Source organism: Thermothelomyces thermophilus, chromosome 2 (assembly GCF_000226095.1).
Source record: "Thermothelomyces thermophilus ATCC 42464 chromosome 2, complete sequence".
Taxonomy (NCBI): Eukaryota; Fungi; Ascomycota; class Sordariomycetes; order Sordariales; family Chaetomiaceae; genus Thermothelomyces; species Thermothelomyces thermophilus.
Genome location: NC_016473.1, coordinates 978779 through 1000314, shown reverse-complemented (window position 1 = coordinate 1000314; position 21536 = coordinate 978779). Strand labels below are relative to the sequence as shown.

General features: G+C 57.0%; 6 protein-coding genes across 6 annotated transcripts; 5 read left to right on the top strand and 1 right to left on the bottom strand.

Moving 5' to 3' along the window:
* Positions 1-482: 482 nt before the first annotated feature.
* MYCTH_2314458 (uncharacterized protein) lies at positions 483-2020 on the bottom strand. The gene is made up of 5 exons (XM_003661184.1): positions 1971-2020; positions 1727-1891; positions 1539-1573; positions 1382-1439; positions 483-1281 (listed from the first exon to the last, which is right to left on the bottom strand). Exons 2-5 carry the CDS (start codon positions 1815-1817, stop codon positions 1100-1102), a joined length of 366 nt encoding a protein of 121 aa, XP_003661232.1. The 5' UTR covers positions 1818-1891; positions 1971-2020; the 3' UTR covers positions 483-1099.
* Positions 2021-2627: 607 nt separating this feature from the next.
* MYCTH_2300363 (uncharacterized protein) lies at positions 2628-4885 on the top strand. Its single transcript, XM_003661183.1, has 4 exons — positions 2628-3105; positions 3166-3824; positions 3895-3999; positions 4063-4885. Exons 1-4 carry the CDS (start codon positions 2900-2902, stop codon positions 4437-4439), a joined length of 1347 nt encoding a protein of 448 aa, XP_003661231.1. The 5' UTR covers positions 2628-2899; the 3' UTR covers positions 4440-4885.
* A 5115-nt stretch (positions 4886-10000) lies between these two features.
* On the top strand, positions 10001-11419 carry MYCTH_2089843 (uncharacterized protein; the record flags this gene model as incomplete). The annotated part of the gene is made up of 3 exons (XM_003661182.1): positions 10001-10167; positions 10198-10318; positions 10386-11419. 3 exons carry the CDS (start codon positions 10001-10003, stop codon positions 10719-10721), a joined length of 624 nt encoding a protein of 207 aa, XP_003661230.1. The 3' UTR covers positions 10722-11419.
* A 2520-nt stretch (positions 11420-13939) lies between these two features.
* Positions 13940-14939, top strand: MYCTH_2300359 (uncharacterized protein). Its single transcript, XM_003661181.1, has 2 exons — positions 13940-14269; positions 14371-14939. The coding sequence occupies exons 1-2, from the start codon at positions 14035-14037 to the stop codon at positions 14706-14708; spliced, it is 573 nt and encodes a 190-aa protein (XP_003661229.1). The 5' UTR covers positions 13940-14034; the 3' UTR covers positions 14709-14939.
* A 1575-nt stretch (positions 14940-16514) lies between these two features.
* MYCTH_107178 (glycoside hydrolase family 16 protein) lies at positions 16515-18968 on the top strand (the record flags this gene model as incomplete). The annotated part of the gene is made up of 2 exons (XM_003661180.1): positions 16515-17136; positions 17211-18968. The coding sequence occupies 2 exons, from the start codon at positions 16515-16517 to the stop codon at positions 18788-18790; spliced, it is 2202 nt and encodes a 733-aa protein (XP_003661228.1). The 3' UTR covers positions 18791-18968.
* Positions 18969-19458: 490 nt separating this feature from the next.
* Positions 19459-21330, top strand: MYCTH_2300355 (uncharacterized protein). Its single transcript, XM_003661179.1, has 4 exons — positions 19459-19986; positions 20112-20415; positions 20570-21020; positions 21103-21330. The coding sequence occupies exons 1-4, from the start codon at positions 19710-19712 to the stop codon at positions 21244-21246; spliced, it is 1176 nt and encodes a 391-aa protein (XP_003661227.1). The 5' UTR covers positions 19459-19709; the 3' UTR covers positions 21247-21330.
* The last annotated feature ends 206 nt before the right edge of the window (positions 21331-21536 follow it).

Here is a 21536-nt window from a genome sequence, read left to right as displayed (position 1 = left end):
AGCAATTGACACCCAACAGTCCTCCTCCGTTACGGTATTTGCCCGAACAGGTTTTCCTGCTCCATCCTCACTACCTCGTCTTGATGGTCCCTCTTTCTCATCCCTTCTCCCCCTCTCCCCCCTAAAATTACGAAGTAAACAAGGTAACTAGGTCTTATGTCTTCCTGTCCTTCTGTGCAAAGGTTCCTAGTACGGTTCATCCGTCCCTTTCCTCTTTGACCAAAAGAAGGACCTGTAGCAAGGTGTCTAGGGGTGGTGTAACAGGTCACGAGATAGTTTTTCTACGTCGGAGCCGACACAGCTGTTGCACAGACTGTGCAACCCACGTGCCTCGCATCAGATTGAGGGTCGCCAGTTCGGTGATGAATGGGCCTGGAAATGGATTCCTTACTGTTGAAGTCCGGAAGCAGTGAGCGCGCCCACCTAATTATGTTTGTATCGCACGGCATTGTTACGTTGACCTTCAAGACAGAGATCCTGCCTACCCAATATCTGGCCACCGAGCCCCCGCCCCCCGTTCCGCCCCTGAAAGAGGGACATGGCAGTTGGTGAGCTACACAACGACGGAAAACATGTCGTGGTGCGACGGGATACACAGAGAATGGGTGTGTAAATTGCCAGGCCGACTCTGCCCAAGCTCCCCTTCAATATCTGCCGTGGACACCGGAAGTGCACAATATGACCGGTGTCACCTCATCGAAGGTCGTCAAGCCTGACCGGGGATTCTGAGGCACCCAGCATCGGTCAACAAGACCCATCCGATGCAACCCTCGGTCATTAGACCATCGCGGAAGGGCCGCGGAAGGGCCAACCACCAGACCTAGCCTTTCTTTGAGGGCACCCCGAGCACGATCCCATACGTCGAAACCGATTTCACCTCCGGAGTGCCATATCATCAACTGGTGGGAAGATCAAAGAGCAAAACCTGGGTCTTAACCCCAACCAACACCAACTCATGCAACAATTCCCTCCCTTTCGCCAACCTGATAAGCAGCAGGAAGCAGCAGTCGTTCGAATCTCGACCCCCGAAACAAAACCCCAGCATCGCTCGCGAGCACCGGCCCCCTCCCCGGGCCGACCGCCTGACTTCTGGTCCTCCTCACTCAAAATTCGTCGCCCCCTGCACCTTACCAACGACATTATACCGCTTCGAGAAGAAGGTGATCCAGTCGTTGAGCGTGCTCTGCTCCTTCTCCGGCAGGTCCCGCCACTCGGGGCTGACGTCCTCGGGCTTGGTGGACGTCTTGCCGAGGGCGCGCGAGGCGTCCTTGCCGGCGAACACTTTTTGGAGCGGGAACGAACCGAGTTAGCGTTGCGAAGCTCTCATTAGGGCAGAGGTGGGCTCGCTCGCTCGTGTCAGGTTTGTGAGAATGGGACTTACCGTGGTATGCGCCGCCCGGCTGGTAGGCCTTGTTTCCAGTCACGTCGTAGACGATGCCCTGTTGCGGAGGGGCAGTTAGCGTCGTGCGGGCATATATATCTCTCCCTTGTGTGGAGATGCGCGCAAACACGGAAAGCTTGTGAGGGGTGGTACGTACTTTGATGGCCACGTAGCACTTCCCACCGTTCTCGCCTGCAAGTAAATGTCAGTCTGCTATTTCCAAGAAGCGGTGGCTCAAAATAGAACGAGTCTCGTTAGAATGTAACCGCTCATATGAGATCTCAAGCCCTCGGGGACGTCACGGATTCCCTCTCGGAAATGGAAAGAATAAGAAAGTGGCTATACCGTTTGCCTTGGCCAGTTCCTCAGGGGAGATCGGATCGTCCTTTGGGGGATCCAGCTGGACAGGGACCTTGGGCTCGAATTTGCCAGCCATGGTATTTGTGAAGAGTGGGAGAGGCTGAAGGTGAAGACAGCAATGTTGAGACGGAAGGAGGGGCTCAGGAATGCCTGGGAAATATATAAGCCGAGGCTCTCGTCGAACTGAATCCCAAGACCAGTTTGGGTCCGACTTGGTATGGAAACTCACTCAACTGAGTAGGATGGCTCTTTAACTTGTAAGATGGAGGGAACCAAAATGTCTCTTCAAGTCTTGAGGCTGCTCATCGAGATGTGCTCGGCGAGAGCAAGTGTAGCAGTGGGGCCCCGGCAAGTGAAAGCCTCGGGATGAATGGAGGGGTTGACAGGGGTTTGTGATTCGGCCGTCGGATGACGTGCAGCCCGATTCCTGCCTTAGGCCGTTATGAACCGCAACGAATATGGCAAGTACAAAGACGGCAATGGAACATTGCCTTTGTGAATGCAATGTCTATTCGTTGGGTTGCCGGCTCTCTCGAGTCGGGTCGCAAAATCATCAAATATCAACTATTTCATTGCACAAGGTTGTTGTGCTCTCTCCATGAACAGGGCATTGTGGCACTGCTTGCACAACAGCCATAATATATGGCAGTAGCTGACGGACAAGACATGAAACTAAAACTAGAGAGATTGAAAGTACTTGGGACAGAGAAGAAAGATACAAACTGAACAAAACAAGGGCAGCACCATAAGTTAGTTGTACGGAGTATCTGTGAGGCTCAGCGTTGAACGCTGGTGCGGCCTGGCAAGGCATCTGGTTGGATGAGCTCGGTAGTTATCGGTGGGGCCAACGAGAGGAATTGGAGCACGGCGCGCCTCGCCTAAAGCACGCCTGTCAACCCCAAAATCTCGAGAGGTCGAGGGGCAGTAGGTCGGCATACATTGCCAAACAACGTCTACGAAGACTCAATTGACTGCTCCAATTGGGTTCGAGGATTACGGTACGCCATGATGCCGATATCGAGAACCGCCGGTCTGCGGTCCGCCTGGATATCACGGCTCGCGCAACCGTTCACGTCTCCCCTCGGATCATCCCGCAGCGGCTGCCGCCAACATGGCCCATCCATTTCCGCGACACTGCGGGCTAGTCATCAGGTCCGTATGAAGTCGACGGCACCGGCCGACCATGAACCGGAACACTCTTCGAAGCAGACAGGGCAGACAAAACCGCCTTCTCCCTCCCTGAAGAGCATGATATGGCATGGCATCAAGTCCGACGCCAGTCGCGCCTGGTACGTGATAAGAAACACCAGCTTCCGGGAGGTTATGCGGCGGAATCCGGGGGAGGCGTTCGGTGCTATCGTAGCGTATGTGAACCCTATCCCGGACGGGATCACAGAGTCCCGCAATTGACAGCGGCGAAACAGAGTGGCCGGCGCCATCGCGGTCTTCATCTACTGCGTCTACGCATACTACACCTACTTTTACAGCCGCCAATTCACGCGATACCCCGAGCCAGTGGCGCAAGCCTTGCGGAAAGCGCTCTACTTCAGCAATCACGACCCGGACCCGCAGCGCGCGCTGAAATACTATAAGCAGGCGCTGGAGCTGTGCGACCAAGAGGGGCTGGATCACTTTTCGGACGACGTCATGGGCATCAAGATTCAGGTGGCCGCGTGGCTCGAGAAGATTGAGAGCTACCACAACGCCATCACCGTGCTGGAGAACCTGCTGAATGACTGCAAGCGCTGGGTGGAAGTCATGGAGAAGAGCGCGGCCGAGGGGACGCTGCCAAAGCTTGAGCCCGTCCCTGCTGCCAAAGAGGGCGAGGCCGGTGTTCCCGAGCAGCCGAGAGAGGGCTGGTGGGCGAAGCGGACGAGGCTCCTGGCCAAGGCCGTCAGCATCAGCGTCAAGCTAGCCAATCTCTACTCGGACGAGCACGTGTTGGAGCGGGAGGTAGCCCACGAGCGGCTTGTCTGGGCGGTCGAGACCGCCCTGAAGGAGACGCAGAGGCGCGCTAAGGAGGGGCTCAAGGACGGGGAGGGCCCCTGGATGAGTCTAGAGGAGATAGGTGGAAGCTTGGAAGGTAAGTAAACCATCCAAATATGCCGCGCTCCCGTCTCTACGAAGCTCACACACTGACTTCTGGCTTGCAGCTCTTGCGTACAGTTACCAGGAAAAGAGTCAGTATCATCTGGCCGTCCCGCTCTTCTTCCAGGCCCTCCGCTTGTGTCAGGATCCCTGCCACATCGCCCTGTTGAGTAAGTTCGCAATCGCCACACGCTTACCTACCCTTCTCTTTCCTCACGTTCTAACGCCACCAGTGAACAACATCTCGACCAGCTTCGCGGAGCACCCGCTCATCCCGCCTGGTGACGCGCCCGTTCACGCCATGATGGAAGAGTCCAAGACCTGGGCTACAGCAGCGGAACAACGCGCATCCTACCTTGCAGCTGCCCAGCGGTGGGCGCAGAACGCCATTGAGCACGCTTCCCAGCCGCAAGGCGACCGGCGGACGTCGGAATGCGACCGAGCCTGCGCTGTTGCGCTCTCCAACCTGGGTTCGGTGCTGGCGATGCTAGGCAAGAACAGCGAAGCGCGCGCAAAGTACGAGCAATCGATCGCTCTGAGCAAGAAATTTGGCTTTGACGACTACGCGGCCGAGGCCGAGGCCAGGCTCCGAAGCCTGCCCGAAGCATGATGCCGACAATCCTGTGCTGTCAGCGTTGCCGAACCTGCGCGCTATTTTGCGGCTCGGAAACGACGGCACTCCCGAACTTCTCTCAAAATCCGGCACCGAAAACGAACATCTAAGTGCACCTTACCACATCGCACGGAGTCGCCGACGTGAGATAGCGTGAACCAGGCAGGTGTATACGGTTGCTGTAGCACCGCTCTGTCTGTAGTCGCGAGCCCGAATCTCGACTGATTCCTAAGAAGCGCAAAGTCCCTCAAAAAAAACCAGTCACGCGATAGGGAATCCCGACAAATGCAACCTTAAGGCACAGCAACCTTACCAACCGTCGGCACGAGTACCCTCTGAAGCTATCTTACTCACATTGAAACCAAAAACGGGGTGGGCGAAAAGAAAAGAAAAAGAACAATGACGACATAACTGATTATGCCATCATTCATCCGTTTCTAGCGCGATCTCGAGTAAAGTCCCCCCCACGCGAACGGCCTCCCCCAGCAGACTTCTCGGGATGATGCCGTCCGAGATCCGCCGATGGCCGACTAGGCCAACATCAAAATTTGGTGTGCGGGCATCCGCCGGCGGGTCCGTTCCCGAGAAGATGTGGTCTGTGTGTGTGTGCCCGTGTATCTAGGTATTATGTCTCTCTCTCTCTCTGTGTGTGTGTGTGTGTGCGTTTCGACCCGTTCAGTGGCACGTCAAGTCGAACGGCACATTGACAAGGGTTCGGGCGTGTCACGGCCTACACCAGAGAAGCACAAAAGGAACGAAGAAAAAAATTGTTAGCTACACCGCTGCTTTCTCATTCGTGCCGGATCTCCAAAACCCCTGCCAGCGCGCCTGTTTTGGCGAGCGCGCGCGCGATGGTTGTGTGGTAGCAGTGGTGGCTGCTTTACAGTGTATGTGCATGGTGCATCCCGTCTCCCTGCAGGGCGACATTATGCCACTGTTTCCGGGGCCGAGAGACGACGCCCGGGCAAAAAAGCGAAAGCGACACCTAGAATCTCACAGCTTGCGGCCGGCGAGGGTGGAAGCGGCGGGAGACGAGCCAATGATGTTGAGTCGACGGAGGGCGTGTACTCTATGTATGTACGGATTACATACACTACAAAGTAACTCCGTACAAGTGCAATTGCCGAGTTTAGCTTCCGATGTGTTTCAAAGAGGTGACCGAAGCCCTGCAGCCTCCTGGCGAGGTACTAGTACTACTTACTTGGTATGTGCTTGAAAGTACTGTACGATACCACGTCAGAGCTGTGATAAAACCTCAAGCATGCAACGCACACGCTTTGGTCTCCAAACTCTCGAGATCAGAGTCCAAGGTACTCTGTGCTTAATTGAGTGTCCCCGGGCAGCTCCGCGGAGGAATAATAGAGCTCTGCAGTAGCGTCACTAGTGGCACTCGGAAGCGAAAACAAGAAAAGAAGGTTTGTCGACACCAGCCACACAGGTCGAGCGAAATGCTGGTGCCTGACAGCGCTCTGCACCTCTCTTGTCGTGACGCTGCCTTTTTTTTTTTCCATGTGACGGCTAACCTTTACGGGGAAGTAGTTAATGTGTGCATACGCCTAGGTTTAGCTTTCCGCTCGCGGGGCAGGGCGGGACTAGGCGCTTTCGGGACCTATTACACCGTGTGAGACCCGCTCGGAGGATAGCGGGGTGGGTGTCTTCTTCGGTCGTAAGCCGGTTGATCTTTTGTGGAACCATCCGGTGCACGCCGGATATAGGGCGAGAGACAAGAACTCCAAAGCTTTAACGGAGAGCGGTTTTCTGAGGCCAGAGAGCTACCTTAACGATGTGTTGTGATCCGTACTGCGAAGAGAAACCAAGTGACGGACGTTACGGAATCGCTGGCGTTTTCCGTAAATCAGGGTGCATATATCAGGTACGGATGGATACACTAGCGGCGGCCTCTTGAGCTTTCTCACCTGTGAACCAGACTGTTGATGGCTAGGTTAGATGCCAGGTGTCCATGATTGGGCAAATTGTTTGTACGTGAGTGCTAGTGTATTGGCTCAACTACATAGTAGACCATCGCCTGAGCACGCCCCTTCGTCATTTGCTGTGGTTGGTGTATACTTAGGTATACGTTACATACATAGACTATTACGGTGTGCACGTAGTGTAAAGAAACGGCAGCCCAGAATGCGGTAAGGTCCAGATGAAAAGTCGGGGCTAAAACAAGGCTCCGATACCAAATGGACTTTTCTGATTGGCAGCAGTGCTCCAATTGAGTGGACTTGGCATGGTTTTTTTAAGCTTAATCCGAATAGTGTAAAGGATCAGCGGGCGGCACAGTACAAAGCACTTGCACAGAGGAATTCCAGAGCCCGTATCCGTACCATAAAGCATCATTAGCAACCCGCAGAGTGTGTTGTTTAGCTGAGACTCGATAGTCCTTATATGTAGTTTTTGTGCCACAGAAACTCTTCTTCGCCTGGAAATACCATTGTGCTGTTGTTTGATGCTCGGAACCAAGTACCTCGAGGCGTTTCGCAGGTGTCAAACGGCAACCCAGGGAAAGCCTCCTACACTAGAATGTTAGGTTCCTGTAATCTGATTGGCACCCAACCCCGTGCTCCCACGCTGACCTTGGTTATATGTCACTTCGGAGGCTCAGCCAAGACGAGTTTCCAGGCCCTTGAAACTGTCCGCCACCCACGCCCCACGCTGGGGATGAGACTGTTCGTCCTACTAGTATGAACAGAGGGTCGGGATGAGGGAAGTTTCACTACACTAGAACCCAGGAATTGACAAATCTAGTTGCAACTTACACCAGGTGTGTTCACATCACACTTGTCTGGGAGCTCCTGCGGCCGCCTACACTCTACCCCAACCGGGTCCAAGGAAAGAGTGCACGCAAATGGTGTTCTGGCCTTGGGGCTTCCGCCCTACCAATGCTTACATCCCCATGTGGTCTCATCTCACCCGGCTTCGCCTCTATCAAAAACCCACCTGCCTTTTATGAAGTGATATTGCCGTTCGTGATTCTAGTATACCGGAACGGCCTTCAGGTGGCTGGGAAACTCAAAAAAGTAGTGTCCTCGTGGAGACTCCTCGCCGGAATGCGGTACAGGTGGACCCCGAACAATCAGATCCCGGGCTGGGTCCACCGTAGGGCGAGACACCTGCCAAACGGAAGGGGTGGACGTCGACGAAGCGGCACCTCGAGATTTCGATGAATTGGCGAAAGGCGAGTTGCGGCGACTCAGGCGCCAGGCACCGATATTTCTATCTCACCCTGTGGATCGCTAGATTTGGCTGTGGAGGCCGGCTGCCAGTGCTCACATGCCAATCTTCTGCTGACTGATTTGGAATCCACTACTCCATACTGGGGACGGCCCAGATGGGGACCTGCCCCATTCCCGGATCTGGGGCCGTTGAGCTCCATGCTTGTACCAAAGTTCCTTGCAGGCTCCCTCACGATTTGGTGAAGATTCGGTGCTACAGAGTACCGTAGCCGCATCAGTCGCGCGACGATACCCTCAAGCGCTTCTATCCGAGTACCTTGCGTATGTGCCTTTTCAAATGGCGGATTGCAGCCTGTTGTTGGTACCCAGTCGAGAGCCTCTCACGCAGCTCTGCTGACCCCCCCCCCTTTCTCGTCGCTACTAGTGTGCCCGTTTCACAGATTGATGGCATATCCGTTTGCACCCTGCTGACTCGACAGCCCGTCTCTCGGGGCAAAGGCCGAGCTACCGGATTCGCTGCCGACTGCAGGGTGTACTCTGTACTGTATGTATGTACATATGTACATACATACTTGCTCGGTAAGGGGTCCCAGCATAGTGCGTGCGGCGGTCGAGCCGGGACAAATCGCAAAAGCTTGGCCGGCGAATGACCTGCCGTTTTAAAAGGATGCCTTGAGAGGTTGGCACCTCTGAGCACTGCAGGTTCTTGAGTGCGGGGGCCCCATCACCCACAGCGCAAGAGGTTCTGCTCCGCCCCTTCCAAAACGGGCGGGCAGCAATCGTGCTTGCCGCTGGCCGCAACGGTGCAAAGACATGTCAGGTGTTTGTCAGGCCGCCGAGCTTCTGGGGCAGTCACGATCGAAGAGAACGAACCCCAGCAGAGGTTCCCTTTACACTACGCCGAAAAACCAGACCAACCAGATCATCAAGCAACACAGCAACTAAAACTGTTGTCCCACTCCGCCCGATAAACTCTTGCGACCCTATGTAACTTGGCACACGTGGCTACACCCAAGCAATGATCATCATCGTCCTTCAACACGCATTTTGCCCCATCAGAAAAGTCAAGCGAGTGGCATGTTCGTCCAGGGCCGCACAGCCGCTGTTAACGACCGTGCTATTCACTGGGTCTGACATCCGTTTTGGGACTAACTGACCCGCAGAGAGAGAGCCAGGGGACCTTCGCAACGAGAAATGAGCGACTGAAAGCTCGAACGGCGGTTGGACCACTCGTATAGCGCTTAAAATGACCGGCAGTCTGGAAACCGCTGCAAGCACCCCACGCATCGCCGTGGCGCCTCCCGTCAGCTTAGAGAAGCTGGAACCATGGGGCTCCTAAAAGATGAGGTCAAAAAAGGTAGCACCTATCGAGCTGGAGCAATGGCTGTGCCTGTCCTCGTTCAGGTGCTCGCCTTGTGGGGCTTCTTCTTGCAGCGTTCCCGGCTGGGCCGTTCACCTCTGGTATGATGACAAGACTCGTTTTGACGTCAGTGCCTAGAAGGATCGAGAGATCCTTTTTTGCGCTGCTGTTGTCATCCGAATTGTTCGAAGCTCAACTTTCTCTCCGCTCTCGGATGCAGGCCGGTGTTGTGCGGCCGGATGAGAGGTATACTCGGCCTTGCAGAGTTGCGTTGGCAAACCAGCCCAGATACCGCGGTTCCCGAGAATAGACCGCACCAGGGATCAGGCCATTTCCGACCACCGGCGCACTGTCGCGCCGAGCGTTAACTCCGTCGCCGTCTGTTATGTACATGCAATCGTCTGCAAACCCTGCTCTCGGCCGGCCGCGGGAGTCGGTGCAGAAGGGCGGATGCGAGTCAGGGTATGTAATCCGTACACGCATATGTATGTACAGACACTACGCAGTATTCACAGTAGTACCTCACCCCCCCCCCCTTCCTTTCCTTGCTTTCCCCATCCTATTCCCAGGTCCACTTCACACACCCTCCCACCCCTCCTCCCTTCCCCAATCTCGTCAAAGTCAGATATACACAACCACCACCACCATGACCCCTGGTTTGGTTGCATGCGATGCCAAGCCCATCCCCGTCGAGAAGCCTCCCTTCGTTGGGCATCTCCGATCGGCCGGGTTTATGCACTAGTTTCATGTGGGGGGAGGGTAGCCTCCTCGCCTCATCCTACACAGTACAGCCTTTTCCTGGGGATCGTGGTGGACGGGTGAATCCCTGATCAACACATGTATAAAGACTGGCTCTATATCCACCGGGAGACCTTGTGCCCCATGTTCTTTCCACTCCCTCCTTCCTCGACCGTCCACGACACTACCGCGTTATCGATTCGTCTCGCTTCATCAACCACCTGCCCCTCTCACACACAAGGCTACTCGCCCGCCTCATCAGCCTTTTGCCAGTCAGCGCCATGGGAGACCTCGGGCATTACGTCGACTTCCCATCACCACCCAACTCGATGTACTACGTCTACGGCGACGGTGACCGATATCTGTCCGAATCGCAGAGCCCCAACAACTCAGCCGTGGGTTCTCGCGCTCAGCTCGGGTCAGAGCAAGCTTCTGACAATTCAGTCTAGTACGAGAACAACACATCGGCCGGAGACAGCAGGTATCCGAGCCCGGGGCACGAAGAAGGAGAATCCGCCGAAGCGCCAGAACCGCAGAAACCAGCTGCGAAGCGGAAACGGGAGAACCGGTACAAGAACGCCCCGCCCGCCGTGCTATCGGTTGGTATTGGCCTTGCACCCGCGGTTCAAATCGCATGCTAACCCGTTCTTCTCTCATCGGTTGCAGAGGCGTAGAGAACAGAATCGCGCCTCACAGCGTGCCTACCGTGAGCGCAAGGATCAGAGGATAAGGGACCTCGAGCAGATGCTTAACGAGGCCAAGCAGCGCAATGATGTGCTCAGCCGAGCCTACGCCGCGCTCCACGCCGAATACATGGCCCTTAAGTCTTCCCAGCTCGGCGACACGAGCTACCCGCAGCAGTTTGGCGGCGGCCTGCTCTACAACAGCAGCGGTACCCCAGTAACTACGCCGCTAAACGCCAGCGGCGGCGTCGATGGTCTCGAGGGCCTGGACATGTATGCTTACGGCGACATGAGCACCCCGAGGGGGTACACGTTATAAGGTGCCGGGAGCGAAACCGGCAGGCACCTCGTTCTCTCCGCGGCTCCCCTCTTCCTCTGCGCTTCCGGCGTTTTGTCATGTGGCGCCATATCGCGGAGTCGGCCAGCTGGTGTCTGGCTGCGACCACGGCACAGCTCTCTGCTCTCGCCCCAGCGCCTAACGAAGCAATCGGGGATTTCCGCTCAGGCGGACGGCGGGCGAAAACCGCTCCGGAATCGTCGGACCGGTCGCCAGCAAGCAGCAAGCCGGCCAGTGCTTGCTCGGTCACATAAAAGGAAAAAGCAGCATTTCGCACACCCGCTCGTGTATGCAGACACACACGCTCCTATAAAAGGAAGCCGGTGCGTCTCGGGAGCATGGACTCGGGAGGATATGTGTGAAACATGACTCTCTTTTACGCTACCCCCTCGACTTAGAAGCGGTCTCTGGCGTTCATTTAGAGTCGGAGTCTCTTCATCCCTTATTTTCGCTCTTATTATCTCATCCCCCAAGGTTTTGTTTGCATGGAAGGTTATCGGGCATATTGGGGTTTCCATTGTTGAGCTTTTTTGGGTTCCGATCATGTTATGTATGATACGATGGCGCAGGGCAGGGCACTATACCCGATGGATGGCTGCATGGGAAACAATGGGCAACATACAGAAATTGTACTATGACTCTAGTTGATGTAATGGCATCCTCTTCCTCTTTCTCCTCCTTCTCCTCCTTCTCCTCCTTCTCCTCCTTCTCCTCCTTCTCCCCTTCCATCTGATGATCATCGTCATCATCATGACAAAGCTGACTTATCCGCATCGTGCGTGACGCAGCGGCAGTTGCGGTTGTGTCAATGGTATGCGGTGCTCCCATCTTGGCTGAACCCGTGACCAATGACCGGAGCTGGACATGGTGCTACTTCAGTATTGTTTATCCCTTTTCCTAATGACTTGCTTGGGTTGGGGGGGGGGGGGGGGCAACAACCAACGGTCTTCGAAGCATCCTAGGCGGTTTGCTCCTCTGCTCCCTGTGGCATGTTGATGTTTAGTGATCAACTCTCAGGGCGGTTGGTAGAGATCAGAGACGGAGTGTAGCTCTGGTCTTCGGCCCGTAGGGCAACTTTGGACGCCATCTGGCCGTCACGTACCGTTCTTCAGCTCGTTAGGTGTAGAGTACCTAGGTTGCTGCAAATTCAAGTACGCATTGAAGCATGACAGATAGCTGCAAGCTCTCACTCTAGTGTGTGGAAGGATTTTGCCATTGAAGAAAGAAATATGGAGAGTTCGCTCTAGAAGCCAAGGTGGTTGCTGTACCATACAGTGCTAGAGGCCTAGTAGGCCGGAGCCAGTAACGCCAGCAGGTAGAGGTAGTGACGAACTCTTGAGTATGAGAATTCTCTGTGGACTATGGTCTAGAAGAACAGACGAGAAAACAAGGCTCCGAATCTCTCAATCTTAACTCGACGCATTCCCGCAGACCACCCTCCATCGTCCTCATTCCTCCGTCGTCGTTCTCTCTCCGAGTGTTCCCATCATTATGTAGTTCCCAAGCTCAGTAGACGCAGACCGAGACACGGCACCGCCAGGGCGTCGGCGATAAGAGCGCCCGGCATCTACGCCCTCCTACACGGGAAGATTGCGTTACTTAAAAAACATCCGTGGCATGGTGTGGTGTCCTAATCACCTGCCACAGCTGTTTCCGCGAGGATGAAGTGGCAGGTGGTCGCCGGGAACGATTCTCCTTCCCATACAGAGGTATACATGTTCACGCTGTGTAGAAGCTGCCTCCCCCGAGTCTACAGTTAGTAGTCCGGGAACAGCAACACATCTGGCTACAGGACAAGTGCATGCTCACGCTCACGTCAACGACGATATTCGGCGCGCCCGCCTTAGCCGTCTGCTGTGGCGGGCTAGGGGCTCGGAGCATCGGCAGGCGGCGTCAGTCTCGACATCGGGAGCGGCCAGCCCGGACAGGGCGCGTCCCGCACGGCCGACTTCCTTAAGCAGATGACGCGGTGAGTCCGGGCGAGCTCGTCGCCCCCCTTTCCGTACCGTCTCATCCCAGGGGGAGCTCCGCTAGTCGGGCGAATCGGGGCGGGGGAGAGCATGGTTGGGTAGGTATTCCGGTTGCCTGGAGCGTTGCTGAGATGGGTGCCTGGCAAGTTTCTTTGGTAGGGCTGCAGCGAGCGCCACATGGTTGAAGGGTGGTGGTGGTAGTGGTGGTGGTTAAACACTTATTAAAAGAAGGGATGAACCCCCTGCACTCAAGGAGCGGAAAGGGAATGTCATCTGCGTCGAACCACTGTCCAGCTGACCGGTGGTGTGGTTTTTGATTTTGGCCGATTGCTGATTCAGCCGTCTCACCCGTCTCTGCAGGCGAGAGGCGGCAGTTGGACGCACGCCTCATGCAACTATCTAGTTTCGGAGAGCGCGCTCCATCGTAAGAGGCTGATCTGGGGCAAGGCGCTGCGAAGTCATCTTGAAGATCGCTTGGCAGATGTGAGGCAAGGGTCGAGTCATTGGATGTGCGCAGCGATGGCGGATCGGGCTGATGCAAGTCAGCAAAGATGGCGTCAGCATCTGGTGAGCAAGAGGTACTGGACCCGTGGAAGGCCTCCTTTCACAACGGCTATGAATGAATACCGGGAAAGACTCGAGGCTATCCATCTGGCTTCCGCATCACCAACTCCCCGAGTCCTGGGGTGGGTTTCGAACTCGCCCAACAAGTTCCGAAGATCTAAAAGAGGACAGGCTGGGTAGTGTAAGTCCGGGGATAAATGGGTGGATAAGGCCAGTGTCGCCGATGATAGGCTGATGGCCGGGCATGCCCAATTTACCCTAATAATGACCCGATTTTTACTGGCCACGGTTCTTCGTCCCGGTGGCAAGTAGTGTAGTGTATCTGGGAATTCCGGAGCCACAACCCACGTGGTGGTGGAGGTCTCGGCGAAGAGTGCCGGGACTGACCCTGGCATAGTGAAGCGCTAGCGTGCATACACTATAATCCGTACTGAGGGGAAAAGCCAGGTATCCCCGTTGCGACCCGGTCCCATCAAACTTCGGGTTTTCTTTTCCCTTGTGCGCAGCCAAGTTCAACATGTCGCTGTCGGTCGTTTGGCAGCTCAGGGTCACCATTCGAGCATAGTGCATCAACCAGCGACCGGCCAGATCCAACAGAGGTGGTTCGACCCAAGGATTCAGTTACACGTTGTATAGAGTACCAGACCGGGGATTCACGCGAGAAGAGCGTGACCTCCCGGGGCACGACGGCGTGATCTGATCGGCTTCTGCGGACAATATGCAAGCGTTGTGAAGCCCGCTATCCGACCCAACTAACGACCATGAGAATGGGGCTGCGGATGATGCTGCGGCACGTGCTGGCGGTCCTGGCTCTTCTGGCCGCGCCGTCATGGGCACGCTTCACCAACGCCTTCGACGGCATCAACTGCGGATCGGACCTGGTCTTGACGTGGGACGCTGTGCCGCCCCAGTACTACCCGCCGTGCATCACGGCGCAGGTGATTGACAGAAATGGCGATGGTTTCAGCGCAAATGCATATCGTGTCAATATTACGAGTATGTCGTGCCACCTCGCAGACCCCCCGAGTCGGCCACTGCCTCTGGAGAGCTGCTCGGGCGGGACGAGATAGAAGAGCGCGTTGCTGACCATAAGGCAGCCGGGGTCAGCGGAACTTCGTACACTTGGGAGGGAGCACCATACCCGCTCCGCTGGATCCTTGGCGGACTGTATCAGCTCGAGTTGAGGCCGATGAGCTGGCCGGGGGGAGACGTGCCGTTGTTGGCCAAGTCACCCTCCTTCACTATTGCGGACGCGGGGGTTGCGGCACAGCCGGATGGGTCGGCAGAAGAGGTGAGCGAATTCCCCAACTCAGCAGCGCCGCGGGCGGGACGAAGGAGGAAGGAGAGGGAGTGTAGCCAAGCTGACGGATGCTTTTTTTTATTCCTTCTCTATTCGTTTCAAACAGCCAGCGCCAGAAGATTCTCAGAGCGATAGCGAACCTGCCATCAGCAAACCAGCGGCCATCGGGATCGGTGTGGCCATCGGGGTAGTATCAATAGGTGGAATGCTGCTTGTCGGCGGGTTTCTTAGGAAACGGCGTCGCAAGGCCGTCACGAAGAGCCGAGTTGAGAGAGGGAACTTTGTCATTAGCTGAACGAATTGCACTGCCGTATCAGACAGCGACTAGTCACTAGTACTTCGTCGCACACACGAAGTGTCTGCTGCAATGGCATCGCAAGAAACTGTCATGTCGACCAGGGGATTCTGACACGGGCGATACTTCCTGCGTTTGGTCCTTTGGTCTGTGGGATGCCGTGCATTAAGCTGCTGCTGTCGGCTGTTATGCTGTGCCACGCTCAGAGAAGTTAATTCTACGTCCTGGAATATGACGTGTTTTGCGTTGGTAGGTGTGAACCATGGTTGTGCTTGCTATAAACTTGATGGGCTGGGGGATGCTCAACGGTAGTGGGGGGTGGCGTGAAAGGAATGCAGGTCGCTGGCAATCCTAGAGGAAGGAGCTGCCAAGGTGGGCGGTTTTACAGAGTGCTGAACCCAACACCCTATCACCCTCGCGGAGGATCTGAAGAAACACAGGTGCCTTTTCGTCCCAACCAACGTTTCCGCCCTGTCACACCCGTTGCTCGGCGCATGCGGCACAAGCGGAAAGCGGACGAATCGATCCTCTTCGGCTCCCTTCAGAACCCCACAATTGGTGTGGCGCTGTCGCCGGTTGGGACGTTGTGCCTGCGTCTGGACCTCCGAGTGTCTCCACAACCCGCTTCGAGTTGTCCTCGGTTCGCTCGGATGGGTTCAACTCGCTAAGCTATCACTATGTAGCGCCGCGGTGACGAGTCGGCGAGATCCAACGGTCCACCCTCCGCCCCATGGTCTTCCAAACAGTCGAAACGTCCAAACCACACCGAACAGCCACAGGCCATCGCACATTATGGGGTCGACGGAGATTGCCAAGCTAGGTCTCCGGCATCGCCAGCTGTTCGTTATTGTGTCGACGAGCCATCGCGAGAGATGAGCCTTCCAACCAATTTACGCGTTTCCTCCAGAGTAGGTCCGCCTCGGGCCATCATGACTCCCAGGACGGACCCAGCATGGTCGGCGGACCAATAGGTATTGGGCATGGTTACGGACTTCGACAACGAAGCCAAGGCACACGTCGCATTCTTCGGAGAATACAACACAATTGTACACCACGCTATACCTGTTCCTGCATGCTGTGGCCAATGAGGGTTTATTGAAGGACGGTTCAAGGCAATGCTTGAGCCCTCTCCCCTCCCCTCTCCCCTGTCCTACACTTACACCACGCAGTATACACGAAGTGCACTCCACCACTTGCCCCTGGCGCGGCAAGGAACGGGTACGGATCTGGACCGTTGGAGCCGCCGACGCGCCCAGACTTCGAACGTGGGCCCCTGGGCCACACCACACGCGAACACTTATTGGCGCCTAAATCAAAGGATGGATCACCACCCTCTGGCGATGGAGTGTCCGTAGCTCTGCCAGGCCCTGACAGCTGCATGGATGTGGTGCCTTTGCCTCTCTGGGGGCCATGCCCCCTTTCTCATAAGGCTCCTGATGCCTCCATGTCGTGAAAGGTTCCCCCCTTTATCCGAACTTGATAACTTCTCTGTATAGCCAAGTTGTCTGCGCTGTCCTTCAGCGAGACCAGAGCATTTTTTTTGCTCGTCCTGTGACGTATCGCACGTCGACCACTCTTTCGAACGGTTCATTAGACCGCTGTCACTCTTTTCTTTACGGTTATACAGTCTTTCTTCCGATTCTCTGATGGCTCCGTCGGTCCTCCGGCTGGGCGCTGCTGCCCTAGCCTGTGCCTCGAGCACTCTTGCTGTCGAGACGTACCAGCTCAAGGAGTCATATAACCCGTCCAATTTCTTTGACAAGTTCACCTTCTTCAGCTCTCCCGACCCCAACCAGGGTTTCGTCAAGTACAGAAGCAAGCAGGACGCCACCAACCTCGGCCTTATCCAGAGCACCAAGGACGAGGTGACCATCAAGGTCGATTCGACCGGCACGGACAAGGACGGCCGGAGCAGTGTCAGGATCGAGAGTGTCAACACCTACAACTCGGGCCTGTTCATTGCCGATTTCTCCCACTTTCCCAAGCCAGCATGCGGTGCTTGGCCCGCCTACTGGATGGTTGGACCCCAGTGGCCTCTGGACGGCGAGGTCGACATCTACGAGGGCTGGAACTTGAACACGGCCAACAAGGTTGTGCTTCACACGGACGGCCCTTCCGTCGTGGGCTCTTGCACTGTCAGCCAGGAGGACTTCACGGCCTCGTTGCGCTACAGCAACTGCTGGGACAAGGCCCCGGACCAGCCGGGTAACACGGGCTGCGCGGCGGACGAGCCCGATGGAACATTTGGTGGCGCGGCCGGAGGTGTCTGTAAGTATTGACGCTCGCGCGGATCGAGTCGGTCTTTTAGGGAGAGGGCCTTGTTAGCTAACATTGGCCGTAAGACGCTACTGAGTGGAGTGAGACCGGCTTCAAGATCTGGTCCTGGACACACGACAACGTCCCTTCGGACGTGAAGAGCGGCAAGCCCGACCCGAGCACGTGGGGCATGCCCGTGTTCGCCGCCGGAGGTAGCACTTGCGACGTCACCAAGACCTTCAACAACATGCGCATCATCCTGAACATCAACCTCTGCGGCGATGCCGCCGGCGGTCTCTGGGGCGAGACCTGCCAGGCGGCGACCGGGGTGGCCCAGTGCGCCCAGTACGTGCAGCAGAACCCGAAGGCGTTCGAGCAGACCTACTGGAAGATTCGCGGCATCGACGTGTACCAGCTCGAGACGGTCAAGCCGAGCTCGACTGCCGCCTCCAGCACGTCAACTACAAGCAGCAAGTCCAGCACTTCGAACACCTCCGCTGCTTCATCTACGAGCACCTCCGACAGCACCCCGAGCAGCACGTCGACCAAGTCGACCAAGTCGACCGCTCCTACCTCGACCACTGGGGCTTCGACCTCGGCTACGGAGACCTGCACCTCGGATGTCACCACGGAAAGCGCCACCGAGACCGTGACCTCGACCTCCTCGAGCGGGCCCGCTACCGAGACGGATACGGAAAGCGACTGCCCTGATGACAATACCCCCTCCACCACGTTCCCACCCGACGTCACCGGCACCTCGGGCACGGCCACGGCTACGGCCTCGGTCTCGGCCACTGAGACTGCGACCGAGACCGAGAGCGAATGCTCCGACGACATCTCCGAGACGGCTACCGTCGGGCCCACCGACTCGTCCACGAAGGTGACGGCCACCGCCGCGCCTACCGACTCGTTCACGGAGGTGACGGCCACCGCCTCTACCACGGAGTTCACCACGTCCACCATCTACTCGACCGTCACGTCCACCATAACCTCGTGCGCGCCCACGGTGACCAACTGCCCGGCCCGCACCGTCACCAGCGTCATCGTTATCGGCACCACCGTCTGCCCCGTGACCGAGGTCAAGCCGACCGAGACTGGCGGGGGCGTCCCCGGTACCGGTGTTCCCAGTGCCAGCGCCCCGGGTGCCGGCTCCCCGAGTGCCGACGTTCCCAGCTCCAACGTCCCCGGCACCGGCGTCGTCCCTACTTCCAGCGTCCCCACTGTCAGCGTGCCCGCTCCCGGCGGCCCGATCGGAGGCGACACCACCCTCCGGACGTCCACCACCGTCTACCGAACGACCACTGTCGTCGTCCCGCGCCCGACCGACGGCTCGGCGGGTGGCGGCGACAACGACAACAACAACAACAACAACAACAACGAGGAGGAGGGCAGCGGCGATAACAACGAGACCGCCAGCAGCTCCACCCTCGCGCCCAGCTTCGTGTCCCCGCCCGCCTCGAGCTCGGCCATCCCCGACGAGCCGGAGCAGGCGCAGCCGACCGACACGGGCGCGGGCGTGCCGCCCGTCGAGATCGTGACCAGCACCAGCCCGTCGGCCACGAGCAGCGGTCTGTCGCCCGTCGTAACTGCCGGCGCGGGCAAGGTGGCTGCCAGGAGCGCGGTGCTGATGGGCGTCGGCGCCGTGGTGGCCTTGGTCAATCTCTAAACCAAGACTTGATTCTTTCCTGTATGTACACGCACCTAGGGAGGGCTCCTTTTTGATTGATTAATCATTCGAATAAGGGGGAGTGTCTCGAATATTGGTTACACTCTGGAGATACATCTGTTATACGGAAGGCCCCTTGTTTTAGTTATTTTGTTTTTAGAATTGAATTCTCCCGTGTAGCTGTTCTCGTACCAGATGCTACAACAGCTGCCGACCTTTGTTTCCCGGGCCGTGTTGTCGTCTTTGGTCAGAATAACCGGATTCAAGCCCAGGGTTAGGGTATTCATGCTTTGGAGATTGGCCGTGATCACCAAACCTCTATCGTGAAGACGAGAATAATTCGACCAACATCCAAGACGCAACAGAATCCTCTCTCCAGATGGTCTATTTCGTACATGCACTTGTTTGTTCCATGACATGACGTTGGAACAAGGTTCGACCGTCCAGCCGGTCGTTTGTCGATCGTGATTTCGGAGGGCTAAAAAAAACAGCGGAGCCACATGCAAGGGGCCGAGCGATCCCGTGTCCCGCGGCGGTGGATGCATGACATCAGCTCCACTGCCCACGACCGTCAGTCACCGTCAGTCAGAGAGGGAAGAGCGGACGGTCCGCGATCAACCTAGACGAGGACAACCAACCAAACATAGCACACCAACAGAGACACCGCTGCGAAGACGCAGCGGTCGACGGTCAGGCGGAAGCAGCCGGAGAGAGTACGAATTCCCAACGCCCTTCCCTGTGCATTTTTGTTGCCTTTTTTTTTTCCCCCAACCCGAGCTGCACCGAAACCATGATGAAGGCCCTCGGCTCGTGGGGCACGTCCGCCGTGCTGCGACCGCAACTGCGACCGCGACTGCAAGTACAACCCCGACTAAACCGGCCTTCGCCATGGTTTCCTACCGAGATCCGCCCGCGCATAATGGCGCGCAATTTATTCCTCAGCAGCAGCTCGCGGCCAAGGCAAATTCAGCGGGGCATCGCCGAACCGTTTGGCCGCCGCGAACCAGTCTCGACCCCGTCGCCTCGCCCGCTTGAACAACCGAGCTTCCGGCCACACGCGCCCCGATCCCAGAACCAACAACGCCGTTTCTACAACTACTACCCCGGCGGCGGCGGCGGCAATCGCGAAAGATCCCCGCCTCCTTACGATCCCGAGCACCGCGAGGCCCGGCTCCGGGAGGCAAAACCCCTCTTCCGTAGGCTCTATCCACCCACCCACCTACCAACCCACATTCTCAAAAAAAAAAAAACAAGGGTACCATACGAGACGCGAGACGCTAACCCGTCCCTCCCGCCTTGCCGCGCGGGGGAAAACACGCAGACTGGCGCGGCTTCCGCGCGCTCAACACGCCGTCGACCTACACCGTCGTCGCCGTCGCCGTGTCGGGCGCCCTCATCTTCTACTTCTCCAACCTCGAGACGGTGCCCGTGTCCGGGCGGACGCGCTTCAACGTGTACAGCCCGGAGTCGGTCAAGAAGGCGGGAGAGATGGAGCACAAGCGGCTGCTGTGGGAGCTGGAGCAGAGGGGCGCCCGCCTGCTGCCCGACTGGGACCCCCGCACCATCCGCGTCAAGAGGGTCATGGCCCGCCTGATACCCTTCTCGGGCATGCAGGACGAGAATTGGTACGCTTTTTTTTTCTTTTTTTTTTTTTTTACCCTTTGTTTTTACTCCCACTCATTCCAGACTCGCCAATGACGATTTGCTTGTCTACTGGTCCGGATGAACATTTCTGAAGACTGACCTCGACCGCCCGCCCGCCCGCGCGGCCTTGATTAGGGAGGTGTACGTCGTGGACGATCCGCGCACGGCCAACGCGTTCGTGCTGCCAGGCGGGAAGGTCTACGTCTTCAGTGGGATCCTGGGCCTGGCGAGGAACGACAGCGGGCTGGCGACCGTGCTGGGCCACGAGGTCGCGCACAACCTGGCGGACCACCACGGCGAGCGGCTGAGCCAGGACATCGGCGCCAGCATCGTCCTGTGGAGCCTCGTCATCCTGGGCGGCGCCTTTGGGCTGGGCCCCATCATCATGCACTTCTTCGGCTCGCGCTTCCTCGACGTCGCCTTTGGTTTCCCCATGAGCCGGCTGCAGGAGAGCGAGGCCGACTACATCGGCCTGATGATGATGGCCGAGGCCTGCTACGATCCGCGGGAAGCCGTCGGCTTCTGGGCCCGCATGGAGAGGGCCACCGGGCAGGAAGTGCCCGAGTGGATGAGCACGCACCCGACGGTGAGTGGTCTTCCAGTACTCACAGTCCTGCGTTTCGGCACCTTGAGAAGGCTGGGATCCGCTGACGAATTTTCGGGATCAGAACATGAACAGGATCAAGAAGATTCAGGAGTGGCTGCCTCAAGCCATGGAGAAACGAGCCAAGAGCGACTGCAGCACGACGGCGTCATTTGCCGACCTCTTCAGACAGGCTTTACGCACCGGTCAGGCTGTCATTGTCATATAAAAGGCACCCCCCCCCCTTTTTTTTTTCTTCTCTTTTTGTTCAGGAGCGCGGAGTTACGGCAAGATAGACACGGGGATTGGGTTCGGCGGTCTGATATTTACGTAATGGTGGCTATCACACACTCAGGAACGAGATATCCCTCTTTCAATCCTACTTTTTCGAGATGCCCTAGACCCATTCTCGGGCTGCGTGTGGTAGTGATTCGTTCCATGAGATACCGGGCCTCCTCGGCCGAACATTCCAGCGAATGTGGCCGGCTCGGAACGGCTTCGCATCGCACTGTCTTGAAC